This window comes from Rhinolophus hipposideros (genome assembly GCF_964194185.1).
Source record: "Rhinolophus hipposideros genome assembly, chromosome: 1".
Taxonomy (NCBI): Eukaryota; Metazoa; Chordata; class Mammalia; order Chiroptera; family Rhinolophidae; genus Rhinolophus; species Rhinolophus hipposideros.
In genome coordinates this window covers 36,334,333-36,348,899 of record NC_138047.1, presented here as the reverse complement: position 1 = coordinate 36,348,899, position 14,567 = coordinate 36,334,333, and the positions used below count along the sequence as shown (strand labels likewise).

At 39.8% G+C, this 14,567-nt stretch overlaps 1 protein-coding gene across 13 annotated transcripts in view; it reads right to left on the bottom strand.

Moving 5' to 3' along the window:
- APBB2 (amyloid beta precursor protein binding family B member 2) overlaps positions 1-14,567 on the bottom strand; it is a 335,703-nt gene that overhangs the window by 106,479 nt on the left and 214,657 nt on the right. For 7 of the 13 annotated variants that reach the window (XM_081059386.1, XM_081059395.1, XM_081059387.1 and 4 more), the window contains one exon: positions 637-842. In XM_081059386.1, the coding sequence (XP_080915512.1) occupies positions 637-842 (206 nt within the window). Of the gene's footprint in view, positions 1-636; positions 846-14,567 lie in introns of all 13 variants that reach the window. The other 6 variants (XM_081059391.1, XM_081059384.1, XM_081059398.1 and 3 more) reach the window with 1 other exon arrangement.

Genomic DNA, 14,567 nt, shown 5'->3' with positions numbered 1-14,567 from the left:
GCAGAAATCTTAATATTAACAAATACCACAATGGAAGTTTTTAATGCCTCAATTCTTTGTTTAAACATTCATATTTCTTCCTCTGGGATAGCAGGAATTTATGCTGCTCATTATTTCTAACATAATGTCACTTCTGCTAAATAAACAGATCCTTTTTTTAAATAGAAATTGAGCATTTAAGAGCTCTCAAGGGTTACTCTTACAGACATCCTCTCCATGCAATCAAATGAACCCAAGAATAATAAGATATGCAGTAATTATAAGATGTCTGGTCAAGAGACGTTCTTCTGTGTAAATATTTTATGGAGTCAGCACCATGCAATGGCACCTGCAGGGTAAAATATTGCCTCTGTGAGCCCTGGGGAATGTTAACCACCTCTCATTAATCAGCCCCTCTTACTTTCTGTTCCTGGAATGGTGTTTCAAGGCATCAAAAGCCATTAAAAAATGAAAACATCCCTAAACAATGGTATCAACACTAGTTACTAAGAGGAAGCATTACTGAGATTTCAAATGCAACATGCATGATCGTCAAAAAGCTTACCTTGATGACCTTGGGGCAGAAGCAACAAGTCTCAAGAGAAATCACAAGTTACATTCACTCTACTAAGTCGTTAAAAAGATACTCCATTTTACCTCATTCTCTGGAGTGGGAGACGGCGTTATAGAACTAAGTGACCCTTTCCTAGAGCCCCGAAGTTCTGCTGGGATGGAGACAGGCCGTTCCCACTGAGTCGTTCCTGTTGGTATGTGCCAGTAATAGGTCCCAGCAATGTCGATGATTCTTTTCCAGCCAGGAGGCAAATCTGGATCAGTCTGAAATGAGTGATCACTCCATATATCTGCTGGGAAATGGAAAAGAAGGAGAGGATTTGGTTAAAAGAGGACACAAATTACAGTCTCCAAAGTTCAGTACTAGTCGTCAGGAGAATGTGATGGGCAGGTGTGTCCATAGCCCAAATGAGAAGAACTATAGCCATCCTATGAATACAAAATATGGTAAAACAAGTGATGCAGAAAGGAACAAGAAAAGAACTGAAAGTTGACACTTGAGAATATGGACATCACTGACCTATTGTCTAGTCATTCAACAACTCCAAGAACTCTGTGAACAAGCTAAAGTTCCAATGTTGTCGTTACATGTCTTTGAGTCGGCTCCGACTCCTGGTGACCCAGGAATGAGTGATGTCCACACAGTCGTGACCTCGGCTGCCCTGCTCAGCTCCTGCAGACTCACGCCTATGGCTTCTTTCATGGAGTCCATCCATCTCCTACTTGGTCTTCCTCTTTTCCTGCTGCCTTCCATTTCTTCCTCGCATTATTGTCTTTTCTAAAGAACCCTGCCTTCCCATGATGTTCCCAAAGTAGGACAGCTCCAGTTCGGTCATTTTCGCCTTCAGGGATGTTCCAGACTTAATGCTCCAGTAGCCACAATTAACTAGCCCTTTGTGAATATGTAAGATTTACTGGCTGGTATCATGTAACAGTCCCAGCAATGAGTATTTGACCGCTTCCTATCAATGAGTACTATACTTATATCTTCCATTTTCTTTAACAACTCCTCCCATTTGATTATAAACATATGCAAAGTAGCAATGTTTTTGTAATACTCTAGAATTCTAAATTGCACACAGAAGATTCTCAAAGAAGGCAGACTGGAAAAGCCTTGGAATTCAAGAAGTGACCAGACTGACTCTAAAACCAGGCAAGTAATGTAAATATAAAGTAGGGCGGGCGTGAAAACAACAGAGAATGGTGGGGACTGGCAAACTGGCAAGCACGTGTAAGGCCCACAGGCATTCAAATTCATAAAATAATTTTTTTAAAACACTGTTGGCGAGTGGGTAAATAAATGTACGAGACAGTTGGAGCCATCCCTGGCCTATGTGAATACTTTATAAGTTTACTAAATAACCATTTGTTTTTAAAAATATCATTCTTGGCCTTTTATGAGTTGAATATAAAATGAATTCAAGTGCTAGAGACGTAAGAAGAGAGAAGAGGATTGGAGTAAGCAAGTCATAGCAATGGGGGCATAATGGCGGAATCAGAGGCAGCTGTATCAAGGCAGGCAGGGAGAAAAACTTAAGCAACTTGAGCTCTAAACCTGGGGATCACTTTATGCGAAAGGATTAGGCCCTTTTCTTTGTGGCCATTCAGAAGAGGTTGAAACGCTTTACAGCATTTCAACTGAGAAAGCCTGTGGGCCTTGCTCTATGCCAACGCCACTGCATCGTGTGGGCAGACACCACTGGGCTGTTACAGGCACAACAAGAAAAACAGAAGCCGAACAAAGAGACTGATTAGGACATGGGCACAGATGTGCATTCATGAGGCTGTTGGGGTCCCAGCATTCACTTCCTCGTTTAAGTCTGCCAGAGGCAAAACTGCCACTTGTCTCAAATTATAATGGAAATTTCCCCTCCCCCTACAAGAAAGTAAGCATGATTAAATAATTTCAAGTTACCCAAATTTTGCAGAAACAACTCGAAACAAACATATGTATAGACTCCTATGTCCTGTCTTCTTTTTCAAGGGGTTGTTTTTGCTGTTATTATTATTATTATTTTTTAGCATCTCAAATGGCACAGGAAAGGTAAAATACATGGGTTTCTGGATTACACTGGAGAAAACCCTATACTGAGGGTGTTCCTTCCCATTCTAGTGGCTCACAGACAAGCCCTGAGGCTAAAAACTGAAAGGTTGTAAAGAGGCTGCTTCTTCGTAGTTACTATTTCTGTGGTTTTTGAGGTCTGAGGGCCTGAATTTGCACGTTTGTCCTAGTTGTCTCTATAGCGGGGGCATTAGCATATATGACTAGCTACATATATAGCACTATCATAATACGAAATCATGTCAGACCAAGGGCAGAGACCAAGTCAGTGGCCTTCAGGTCTGGCTGCCTGACGAGGGCTTCAGATGCTTACCTCCAAAATCGGGATCAAAATAGTATCGGCCTCACCAGGTAGTGCGCAAAGCATTCAGAACAAAGGTTGACATATCATAGGCATATTTGTTACATAAATATTCACTGCTTATTATATTATAGATCTTCAAAACCAACAATGTAATTATATATGAAGTTCACTGAAGTCACCATAAAGAAAATATTTTCATATGCCCAAAGAAAAATGTTCACTACAGAATTTATGGAATTAAATGGTCATGATGGTTCAAAGAATAAGGATAAAAGATGGTAATCTTATGGTGACTCTTCCCCTGGAGTAGAAGGTCAACCAGGTTCCCTCAGCAGGGCTGGACTCTGGGGATCTGAGGAGGCCAGGTAAGATCAGCTTGTACCCAGCACGCCTTGCTGGACTTCTTCCCATCATGCGCCATGCCCCTGACCGGCTATACCTCTGCTTCACAGATCTCTTCTTTTTCTCTAAATGTCTGTCTCTCAACTAATGTGTAGGTAATATATATTCCAAAATTTTAAAAATAAAGATTTATGTCCCCTGTTGTCTATTTTTAAGCAGAGTTGCTAAACATTTCCTGGGTTTCTGTCAAACACGAACCATACCCAAATGAATAAAGTTGCCTTATACTTGTATGATTCTTGAGCTTTCTCCCCACTGTGGGTGTGGGGCCCTCATTAAAAAAGAAAAAAGGTTCCCCACCCATCAGGTAAAGCACACCGTCACGTATGATCACATTTAATGCTCACATCAATCTCAGCTAGAAGGCATGAGTAGGAATACTAGTGAGCCAGGACAAGAATCCAGGCCTTTGGAGGCTTCGACCTAAGTCCTTCAATGCTGCCATGAAGTTCCAAGAGTGAGTAACAGCAATACTGGCAGTAACAGTAACAGTAACAAGGACGCGGTACTGAGTGGGGGCTGCAGCCTCCAGCTCTCCTCTGCTTTACTGCAGGAGCCCACGGAGTGTCCACGGCCACCCTATGAAGAACACCCTGTTGTTAGTCCTGGTTCAGAGAAAATGGCAGTTTGGTTTAATGCCACGGGGGTAAACTATGTCCTTATGCAGACATGAATTTTACTTTTCCAGAGTCCTGAGAAAAAGCATTATGGGGAAATCAGAAGGTGAATAACGGGGAGAAAACAAAAGAAAAGGCTGCAAGGCTGAGGTGATGACCCAGTCAGCTGCCCTGTCCAAGGTCAAACAGCTGGTGAGTGATGGCACCACGATTCACCCCAGGGAATGGCCCTGAGCCCCGATCTACCACCATGTCCCATGAGGACAACTCCCGTGAGGACACCTCCCATGCAGGCTTTACACAGGGTCTGCGTTTCTGTGCCTCCCTCCCTAATTCTGCTTGCAGTAAATCCAGCTGCCCATACACCTGGGCCCTCCCATTAGAGGTCTTAGGACCAAATTCCACCCCCAGGCACACTGCAGAGACTGAGAGCTCCCACCTAGTTCTCCTTCCTATCCTTCCTGCAGGATCTTGCACGCAAGATGCTTTCCAGTCTTCCATTATCACTGCACCTCACTGAAGGCAAAGTCACAGCTGACAGGGGATGGTTCAGCATAGGACTTGAAAGCCATAGGTGCCCTTTCAAAGTGGTTCTGTGGCCCTTTGTTGTTCGTGGTTTTGTTCTGTTTCTGAGGGAACAGGAAGCAAGGGCTGGAAGTCAGAGTGTAAAAATAGCAAGGCTGAGAGCCCCAGAAAGTCCCGCTTGGGACTTAGCTGGGAGCCTCTTGAGCCAAAAGCAATACTTGGCGTGGGAACAAGGAGCCCATCTGTGAGCAGCAAAGACCCACCCCTTCCAGCCACCTCTGGCACTTAGCCACTGGCCTGGCTCCACCCCATCTTCTCAGGGACCAGCTCCTGCTCCCCTCCCTGGAGGGGCCTGCGTGTGAGGCAAGTCCACCTCTAACCATCCTCTCCCCTGGGCTCACTTGCAGGAACACAAGGGTCAAATGAAAACAAATTAGCATCTACCAGCAGCAGATGGAAATTTCCTTTCCTGCTCTGGAGGCCACAAAAATGAGAAATGGGTGAGCTGGGATTCTGAATTTGGCAAGGTCTGCAGTGCAGAGCACAAAAGCTTTCCCTCAGGTCCTCAGAATGGCACTCATTCCGGTCCTCAACATTTGTGTATCCAGCGCCTTCGGGGTGCAGGGCATGGGTGAGGGGGGTGGGGAGGACAGAGGAGATAGATCGATTCATTCAACAAATATTTCCTGTCTACTTTGTGCCAGGCATTGTTTTACGGCTGAGGATGCAGAGGTCATCAGATAGACCCAGGTCCTGCCTGAGTGACCTGGGGCAGTGGTTCCCAAGCATCAGAGTCACCTGGAGAACATGCTAGAACATAGATTGTTGTGTGCCACTCCGAGCATTGCCAGCTCAGTAGGTCTGGGACGGGGCCCGAGAATTTGCATTTCTAGCAGTTCCCGGGTGGTGCTAAGTTTATGCTGCTGGTCTCCAGACCTCATCGGCCTAGGAAAACAGAAAAGGTAATCATTCTTTTCCAGGAAACTCCATCTAACTACTGGCTCCACAAAAGAAAAAATGTGAATGTATATTCCATCATTCATTCATTCATTCACCCACTTACTCACTCATCTTTTTGTATTGAGGGCCTCCTATAAATATCAAGCCCTATTCTAGAAGCTGGGAATACAGTGATGAATAGAAGAAAAATTTAGTAATGTGATCAATTGCGTCTGGGGATGGGGTAGCCGATTTGGACAGGATGGTGTAGGAAGGTCTCTGAGGAACAATGTTGCCCTAAACTACAAGGGGCCAGCCTTGGGAAGAGACAAGAGAACAGTATTCCCAATAGAGGAAACAGCCAGTGCAAAGGCCAACTGGCAGGAAAGAGCCTGTCACGGCATACAGAAAAGTAACCTGAGTGAGGGGTCAGGTCTAGGATAAGATTTAAGGCAGCAAGGGCGAAGAATTCACCCTCTATGCAAAGGAAAACTCTTGAAGGCCTTGTGTGATCTGTTGTTTTCAAAATCAGAAGAGTAATTTACACAATGCTCCCATTCCTGGAGAAGAAAAAACTCTTTTCCGAAGTTTTAGTTGCAGGGGCTGCTGGCTACTCTTTTGAGCAATGTTATTCCTGAGGGAGCCAGATGCTTTAATCCAAACGATTTGAATTTAGCTTGAAAACTCTTTTTCTGATCACCCTGTGGTCTGCTTCCTTTGCCACACTCTCTCACTAACTAGTTCCTTTATTTTTACTGGACTCAGAACTTGATTATCAGGATACAGCAAACAAGACTTTTCATTTCCTTTAGCTTCATTACCAACTTTTGAAGACAATAGCACAGAGCCAGAACTCTAGGCTAGATTGTTAATTATAGATTTGCTGAGGGTTCCAAGCAGCATACAGAGGCTGCTTAGAATTGGTGCAAAATTGTCCTCAGCCCTATGACGATGGAAACAAAATGAGCCCCAAAGTGTTTAAAATCTATGAGCTCTCAAAATCCTGACCCACCAGCCTGCCAGACAGAGGGAAGGAAAGCTCACCAAAAACAGTTTCAGGGCCTCTTCTATTTCATGATATTTGTTTGCAAGGCATAATTGAGACCCTGAAATGTCTATTACAGTCTTAGAAAAATCACACGTTGTATTCAATTGAGCTTTCCTGGGGTAGCATTCCTTTAACAGTTATAATAAAACTCTTAACAGTTTGGGGAGTGTTAATTTCCTAACACTTTATTCCATGTTTTTCTTTAAAAATAAAAATAATAAGATTGTTGAATGTCCTTGAAATAGAGAGCTATTTGTAGCTGAGGATTTTTTTCTGGTAAAATATTCCAAGAACTGACTTGGGCCTTAAATTTGGGCCTTGTAACACTACATACTTTCTATCCTTTTATCAAGTATTTTGGCATAAGATCAACAGAGAATTTTTTAATTTAAACTCCTTGGCGACATAGTGTTTGTTGGGCTTACGCTGCTAAATTTGCCTCAGAGCCACATTACTATCGCAGACAGGAGCTCTGGAGTGAGCTGACAGCCTAAATCTCGGCTTCAGCGCTGGCTAGCTGTGTGACCTTGGACAAATGGCTTAACTTCTAATGGCCTGTCTGATCAATGTATGAGAGAGCCGTTGACAGCTCCTACCTCATAAGGTGGATGTGGAACAAAGTGCCAGGCACGAAGTCAGGCACATACTAGTCACTCAGTAAATGTGTGTGATTATTAGCTATCGATTGCTTCATTCAAACGTGGCTTTGGGGGAAAATATTCTGTACTATAAAATGTTTTTGAAATTGCGTCAATCACAGTGCATTTCATTTAAAAAAGTAAGATTTCTGAGAGTTTGCAACCACTAAGTGTGTTTTTACTAAAACAGGAGTTTTTACTAGTAAGAACAAGAGAACTAGATGATAACCCTGGCCACTCCCATATCCGGGTAGAAACAATGCAGCCTAGGAGAACGCACTGGTTTGAGTATGTGACACCTCTTTAATCAGCATGGGGCTGTTTTATGTCATGTAGTTGAGCCACTAAAGAAGCAGAAAGGAAGTCCAAACAAAATAGTTAAGTGTGCTGTATTATTTAAGACATTCTTCTTTTGAGACTGCTTCTGGGCTACCTTATATCCGCACGAAAGTTTGGAAATAGGAGCTGACCTGATATTGGTGGAAGATAAAAGGGAAAATATGCCTCTGTTCACAGACTGTTAACCAAAATCGAAAGACAATACAGCAGTCAGGAGGATTCTGAAAAGACAAATTTAAAGACTAAACGGCGTGAGATATAAGCAGCGAAAAATTATTTGGAGAGAAAAATTAGTATTTGTCAATATCCTTCCCTCCATCCATACCTATACGTACATATAATTGAGGTGAATCACATGACTTGGCTATAGAATATTTTAAATATCACTGGAAGACCTCATTCTAAACACCTAAATACATAGTAAAATGTGCATTTTCTTTAAAGTTATGAAAGAAGATATTAAAATCTTAAGATAATATGAAATATTACCTAAGAATGCATACTATTTCCTTTTAGAGTGTGCACAAAGTACAAGGTAGCATAATTTAAAACCACTACCCAGAAGCCACAGGCCTTAACGGCTTTCGTCCCCTAAAAAAGTTAAAAATAAAAACTTAAAACTTGAATGGAGATTCATATTTTGCTTTAAGAAAGCTACAGACCATTCCAGTAACCTCAATTTTGTTTTTCTAAGAAGTACTGGGAAAAACCTGCGATGAAACTAACAAATGTCCTAAATCCAAAAGTCTAATAATAGTAATGAACAGAGAATGAGTATAAGTGGCTATGCTCTCGGAATCAGCAATTTTTAAATAATTTTAAAAAGCAAAAATCATGATATATGTATGTAAAATTGCTATGCAGGTCTGTTACCTATTCCTCCAGTTCTCTGAATATGTCACTCACCTACTGAATGGCAGCAACATATTTGTCCAATACCAGACGGGATTAACTAGGTTTGGCAGAAAGATCAACAAATCAGGCCTAATATGCTTTGCTTTCAAGTTTGGGTATTTAGTGCCCAATCCTAAACAGTGTGTTCAAGGAAGATCTTTAATTGTATGGAAATTAAGCAAAGGATAACTGTACAACATCATTCAGAGAATATGTCCAGCTGCCATATCCTCAGTCAACTCAGCGACACAACTTCCTCATTTGATTATCTTTTCACAGTGATCAGTTAGAGACGAGAAGACAAAATACCACTATGAGCATGAATCTTTCTTTGGCTTCCACACAATTAGATAGAATCACTACTGGCACTGTACTCTTTCAAGGTAGACAGGTTTTCAAGTGTATTAAATAGAGCCAATTTTCTTTTCCATTATTTTGGCAGGGTCTTCAATATACTTTTCTTTTAGAGCTGTGTTCCTCCTTAGTCTGGTGCACAATAGTAATGATGACAAGGTGAAAGTTTTTCCAGGGGTTGCCTTGACCAATTTCAAGGTCATTATTATTTGAAATTGTGGTGTGCTAGGGCTTGAATTCTCAGCTACGTTTAATATTAGAACAAAAGATGATTACTGAGAATCTACGAAATAGACACAATATTCAATGACAAACTACAATTTGGCCCTTCATCAGCACATCAAAAGAGTAAGCTGAGGTGGATGCTGTCTTTTCTAAAATCGAAATCTGTATGTGGGTGCATGTAGAACTATACTCCTACAGAGTAAAATGCACATATTTTGTTTCCAATATAAGAACAAGAATATGCACTGCTAGACTTTCAAAGTGCTGTAACTAATCCAATCTTATTTGATCCCACAAAATCTTGTGACACAAGTAGAGGAGATAATATCCTCATTTTACAGGTGAAGAAATAGATTTCAGCAATGTTAAATAACTTGATCAAAGTTGGGAAAGAGGTTATGATTGTGGAGAAATCTCAGTGTTTTTTTGTTTGGGAACCATTCTATTTGTTAAGTGTATTTTTAAAGGTTAAGTGCCCTTAAAAAAGTCAACTGAAGTAAATTGTTCAGTCTGCCACAGTGATTAGTGGACAAGCTTTAATACTTGATGTAAAATAGGATTTTTAGCCTATAGATGGGGCAGAGAAATTCAGAAAAAAATGTTTTTCTGAGATTAACTTTAAAAAACACATTTAAAAGAATCATGGTAAAATCTGTTTTTTTATTACTCCTCTGAGATATTCTCCACCTAAATTAAAAGAAAATTTGAAGCAGCTTATATAAAAGATATATTTCAACCAACAAAATAACATGAAGATAGAGCCATGGAGTTGAGAAGAAATATAATTTCTTGCTCCAAAAATTTACAAAGTTTCAGTTATCTAATAAAAGAAGTTTATCAAAAAAGCAAGTTTTTCTATGTATCAAATCTAAGAGGAACTTATCATGTGGGAAACAGAGCTGGAGGTACGCAGGCAATAACTGATAATGAAGGTTGCACATTGCATCTGGATGGTTTTAATTTGTAAATCTTGTTTTAAATTGTAACCATGTTGTGCAACAGGTAATTAAGTGCAAACAATTTTTTAAAAATAATAAAGTTAACTGGGCAAACCATTCTGTACTTTTTCTTTTGTCTATGAGAAGCCTGGTATTTGGGTTTCATAAATAAGTTAGTTACCTGTAGCAGACACTGTAAGGTGTCCATCAATATCTAGTGTCTTTTTGCATAACAATAAAAAGTTTTGATTGGACACATGACCACCCAGAATACAGAATCCATTTCCCAGCCTCCCTTGCAGCTAGATGTAGCCATGGAGGAAATATTCTTACCAATGGGATGTAAGTGTAAGAATTGTATGGCAGCTTCTCATAGCCTTCCTTATAAAATAGTTCACAGGCACATTTTTTTCTTGCTGTCTGGGACAGACATGCCACGTTAGACCAGGAGGATACAGGCTATACTGTAGGGATGTTAGAGCAGTATGGATGAGGAATCTGGGTTCCTGAGGTCCCTGGGGAACACAGCCACCATATCAGTGGACTGCTGCTGCCAGGCTTCCCTGTGAAAGGGAAATTAATTTCTATTGTAATAAGCCACTGTGATTTTGGAGTCTTGTATTACTAGCAGTTGGCGTTGATCCTAACTCATTCATCTATGGCAGAAAACTGAATTCCAGACCTAATACCTAGGAAAGACACAGTTTCTAATGAATTAGCTTTGCAACCCCATATTTAATCTCAAATTATAGGCATCTAAATTATAGAGTTAAGAAACCAGGGCTCCTGACTCCCAAATTCTCCAACACTCTTTCAAAAACAGCGTATTGTTGGAATATACTGATAACTTCATTGGTTATCATTCATTCATTTTCCACAGCCCACCAGTCCAAGCGTTGTAACATCTTCTCCAATTCTTATCAAAAATACCAAATGCAGACCCTGTGTTGGGCATTTGGTATTTTTCACAGACCTCAAGAAGTACCTAATAGGATTCAACCAACTACAAGCACCATCCAGTCATTCATTCGATTCATGATTTTTAGTTCTTTGATCTAAACCATCCTCCTCCCTCACCTGCTCCATTTTTAGGTTAGGAGAGAAAAGCAAAGATTCTCCAGGGGAGAACAAAATGGTAAAACCAATTAGCTGCTGCACACCTGTGCAACAGCTTGTTTTTTGTTTATTTGTTTATTTGTTTGTTTTTCCACCAATAAATGAGTGATATACAGAGCCCTGAGATTTTCAAAGATGCTGGGAGTACTGGCAGGAAGAAGCAGGGGTACTTGTGGGTCCCATCTGCCACAGATGCACAGGTAGAAAGGGTCATTTTTTAGGTGTCTCAAAATAGAATCCAGCATAAGACAATATTAGATAATTGAACCAAAATTCAAGAAAAGGATAAGTAAGTGAAATAATTATTCTCAAAATCTCAAACAGTAAATCAGTGCTCAAAGTTTAGAAGCACTTCCTTTCTGCTTAGATTAGAATAGGGAACTATTTGGTATTTAAATTGTGGGTCCCCAAAAGCAAGAAGTTCAGAAAAAATAAAAACATGTCAGAGATGCTATTAATCACAAATCAGATATAAGTTCCTTAAAGAAAAGACCAGGCTTGTTCCTATTCTTATTAAATCAGCCAAGGTACCACAAACATTGTAGTTGGGGGTGGCTCCCTTTTTCATATCTCATTCTCTGAAACTACAGAGGCTGCCTAGATAACACCTATACGAATGAGAGATATAGGAAAGAGGAGATCAATGAAGGGAAGGGAGGAAAGAAGGGAAAATGGGGGTGAGGGCATGTACCACTAAGCAGCCTGCCTGCGGAGTTTGAGTTGAGTTCTAGTTTGCTATGGCATCTACAAAGGAACTAGAATCACTATTCCTGTTTTTTATTCACCCACAAACATACTGGTTAACCCTCTAGGTCTCGAATTGTGGCCAATATGCTGTAATTATTTTTATACTAGAAAAATGCTCTTGAAGCATTCAAGATTTCTTCTCTGCAGGGTGCCTGGGAAGGATTCCAAATTTATTATGCTACAGAAATAGGTTTTATTTTCTCATCTCAAAATCTAAGCCTCTCATTTGTGGAAACTCTCACACAAAATTTTTATCCTAGGTTAGGTCCACTTCTTTCTTTCCAGATCTATGGATAGTTAGTGTCCATTTGTAAATGATGCTCTATCTATTCTTGAATTCTGGTATGTTCTAAGCTTCTTCCTCAAGTCTGTCGACTCCTTCCTCTCTCAAAGAAATTACTATAACCTGAAGGCCTGAACTCTACTCAGCACACACAAATGATCCTTAGATCTCAGAAGTGGGTACAGAGGAACATTCTTTTGAGTCAGAGCCTGTGTCAAAGTCTTCCTTGTGGCAGACAAAATAGGCAGACATCAGTGGGGACAAGTATACAACTATGTGGAGAACTGTCCTAAACAGTTGTTTGTGCTTCCTTCCTGTACAAACAAACTCTTGTGTCTTCTTGTGTCATAGATGTGCTTTGATGAATGAACTGAGGGCATTTACCCCGCCCTTTAGAAAATATTACAGTGGGAAGTACTTAACCATGGCGCCAACAGCAGAAAGGAGCTGAGTGAAAGAAAATACTGTGCTTTTTTTTTTTTTTTAAATCCCCTTTGGAGAAATAAACAGTATAAATTACTTTTAGAAGAGAGCATTTCCAGTGTAAATTCTCCATGGGTTTTTTTTTTCTTTAAGAGTAATAACTTTTTTTCTTCCACTTTCTGCTTTGATAACGAATTCATTTAAAAAATATATTACACTCTGCTGATAGAGCAAGAATTGCACATTTTCTTATTGCTAATAAAGGCTATGCTTGCACTTGGCCCAGATTCCAACTGGTCACCCTGGGAAAGCTTGACCTCTTTCATTGCCGCTTGGTCTGTTTGAGAAACATATCTGTAAGGACTGAATTGGTTAGCTACTCCTAAGAAAAAAGAAATCCACAACTTGATTTACCCTACCCATCAAAAGAATCTGATTCAACAAACAACTGCTATGCTTTATTTTTCACCGAAAAAAATTATGTAAGTGTATCCATCAATAAAAATAAGAAAATCATTTTTTTCAAAACAGGTAAATAATATATACTACATGACTCGGCAATACTAAGTGTATATTCCACACAACTTCTCACACCATTTCGTGCAAGGATGTCCCCTGAGGGATTATTTGAGATATGGGAGAAATGGAGGCACCCAATATTCTATGAAGGAAAAGGTAAAATGTGTTGGATACACACCATGGAGCACCATGCAACAGATAGAAACAATGCATTAGATGTACACACAGCCTCATGGATAGATATAAAAAACACAGCACATGGGAAAAAAACACCCTTTAAATAAATTAAGAATACGCATACAAAACAACAGTACACATCACAAGTATACCTTTGAACAAAAAGTTACACTTTAAATACACTAAAATTGTGTCCATGGGTGGAGAGAATGAGAGCGAGGTAAAGGAATAAGAGGGTGTAAATAAATAAGCATGTAAAACAACTGGTCCATTTGTTTTATATGGACCAGTGATGAAAATACATCATGAACTATGGCATATAATTAACTCAACTGTTTGTAACTGAGGTCTAAAACAAAATCACTTTCTTACATTTACATATTTTCTTTAACAATCAAAACACTAATGAAAAATCATCAAAGATAACATCCATTGTTTAGGTTACTGAAGAGGCCCAGGGCTCTGAAAAGCTCTAAGTTCTAAAGCTGTGGTATCCAATATGGTAGTTATTAGTTACATGGGGTGGCTGAGCACATGAAAAGTGGCTACTCTGGATGGAGAGGTGCTGCCAGTGTAACACACACACTAGATTTGGAAAAGCACAATAGAAAGAATATAAAATATTTTATTAATAATTTTTATATGGATTATATGTCAAAATGATATTTTAGATATATTGGGTTAAATAAAATAGATGATTAAAATTAATTTCACTTGTTTCTTTTTACTCATTTTAATGTGGCTATTAGACTATTTAATGTTACATATGTGGCTCACATTGTATTTCTAATGGATGGCACTGTTCTAAAGGCTTCCAGTGAGCCAAAGTTCAAGAGGGATCCTTTCCATAAAAATTTCTTTGGAGCCTCAAGTTGGAAGGTCGTGAAAAACGTAATGTGGTCCCCTGATTGGAAGGATATAAAAGCGGTTCAGGATTAAATATTTAAATTCTAGGTCAGGAATTTTCAACAGTTTTGAAGCACTCACAACCTTCCATTGCTCTCATTTTAATATTTCTTTAGGATTAATGCAGCTCTTCAGAAATTCAAGCCCAGTTCTTGAAATTAGACTAAAGGGTAAGAAAATTTCGACTACAACTCATTCTGAAGCTATGATTTAAAATAATAAGATTTAGTTGAAAAAACACCTGATATAATTTATCAATATAGATGCACAATTATATGATTTAAGCATCCAAGGAGATGCTTTTAAGATCAAAATGACCTTGGCATTAACAATTTAGAGATGATGTCCTATTCAGTAATCCCCACCCCCACCCCCGGTTCTCTCTCTGTGTCACATGTGGGCTATTTTCCCCCGCATCCTTTTGTATGGACCAACTGCCACCTATTAAAGGTCTGTATGCTCCTTTATGACAAGACCCTTGCATTTTCATCTTTGTATCCCCCAGCACTGTGTGCAATGCATGGCACATGATGGATGGTTAACAACTATCCATCCATCA